The following is a 2,006-nucleotide window of genomic DNA, read 5'->3' on the forward strand; positions in this document are numbered from 1 at the left end:
AATATCTATCTATCTACCATCTATCATCATCTATATATCTATTTCTATCTCTATTGATCACCATCTATATTGCTACTAGTTCTACTTTTCATGTTGAAACCTGACTTAAATAGGAGTTGTTTGGAAACCAGGTCCTTTCCTCTGTGCAGTGTCCTTGATTTGTTCTGAGCCTATCTGTACCGTTTTCCCCCAGGGACTACATACAGTGAGTATATTACTCACACATTTAAAAAAAATCATCAGTGTTTTATGGTGTTTTGACATCTTGAGGCTTTGCTGTCCTGGGAGAGACTGCGCCTCCCAGGACAAGCTAATTCCTCTAGATAACATATGACTCCTCTGTGAGAATGCCTCTCACACAACAACCAACCAGCCTAGAGCCCATACCATCCAACTTCCTCCTTAATGGAGCTCTCAGTTTGACCCACTATCCCCTTGCCCTAATACCACCTCAGGAACAGGTACCAGGCAATTAGGGAAAGTCCCCACAGCCAGGAGCCTGCTGACATTATTCAAATTAACCAACTTTAGTCAGCTTACTCTATTCTGCTTTGTCTTTTCACAGTAATCCCAATAAAGATTTGTACCCATGTGTTTCTCTTACTCTTGCCTTCTGACCAACCCTAGTGCATCCTTATGTAGCCCTGTATGGCACATCATGCCACTTTTTCTTGGGGGTTGTGAGTAAAAAAACTCTTCATTCAAAATTAGTTATCTATCTCCATGTCTGTCATCTCACCATACCTGTCTCAAACTAACTCTAGTGCTTTATTAAAACAGGGCAAAATTGTGGTCAAAATGGAAGGGAATCCACCCAGACAGATTTTTATGACACTCAAAGTGCTGCTATCTATTAAGCATATTTCATTCACTAACTTTCCATTTACATGTGAATATAGCAACTTACCTGGTAATTTCTCTAACCAGCCCATGACTGGTTAGAGAAATGTCAATGTTTGGGAGAAATGTTGTTTTTATCATAAATTCATAGAACTACATTTTGAGAGGAAAAATTCCATTTATGTGGGACTTCCCAATGATTGCAATTAAGTTGCAAAAATCATATTGAAAATACTGATTTTCAGTCAAGCATTCAGCCTTTACATCTTTTGGTCGTCATGGCTACCATAACAGAACATACATCCAATTGTTGTATTGATGATGTCATTCATGACAAAGTAAAGACATTGGAAGAGTCATACCTGCAGGTTCAGTTTCTATGCAAAACGTGTAGAGGAAAGATGTTTTTTAGTAAACTGTGCTTATTTCCTTTCCTCCCACCATTGGAAGTTAAAACTAAGTTTTATAATTCAGAGAAGAGTGACTTATTTCTTGAAGTCCAAATTCAGAATATTTCATCTTCAACTGTCTTTATACAAAAAGTTTCATTAAACCCACCTGAAATGTACACTGGGGAAGAATTAAATACCATCAATCAGGCTGGTGAAGATGAGTGTACCTTTGGAACAAGAACATTTTTACAGTCAATGGAAGAACGCCAGTATTTGTACTACCTTAAGCTTAAACAGGAATTTTCAGAGAAAGCTGGTATCATTAAGGGACTAACAGAAATGGGAAAATTGGATATAATATGGAAGAGAAATCTAGGTGAAATGGCAATGCTACAGACAATCCAGCTTGAAAGAAAAGCTCCAGTTTATGGAAACATGAAGCTGTCTTTAGAAAAAATCCCGGATACTGTAATTATAGAAGAGCCTTTTCATATTATCTGTAAGATAATGAACTGTAGTGGTAGGAAAATGAAACTGGTTTTGAAGACCTATGATACAGATTCTATTCGTTGGTGTGGAAATTCAGGAAGGTATCTTGGACAGCTGCCCCCAGGTTCATCTCTCTGCTTCACCCTGACACTACTGTCCTTGAAACTGGGCCTGCAAGTTATCTCTAGCATAAAGATAACAGACAAAGTATTAAAAAAAACATATGTCTGTGATGACCTTGCAAAGGTCTGTGTAATACCATCCATGGTTAAAATGAAAAACTGA

General features: G+C 37.7%; 1 protein-coding gene across 1 annotated transcript; it reads left to right on the plus strand.

Moving 5' to 3' along the window:
• The first annotated feature begins 1,118 nt into the window (after positions 1 to 1,118).
• On the plus strand, positions 1,119 to 2,006 carry LOC132007091 (trafficking protein particle complex subunit 13-like). Its single transcript, XM_059385225.1, has one exon. It carries the CDS (start codon positions 1,119 to 1,121, stop codon positions 2,004 to 2,006), a length of 888 nt encoding a protein of 295 aa, XP_059241208.1.

The sequence above is a fragment of the Mustela nigripes genome, chromosome X, assembly GCF_022355385.1.
Source record: "Mustela nigripes isolate SB6536 chromosome X, MUSNIG.SB6536, whole genome shotgun sequence".
Classification (NCBI taxonomy): Eukaryota; Metazoa; Chordata; class Mammalia; order Carnivora; family Mustelidae; genus Mustela; species Mustela nigripes.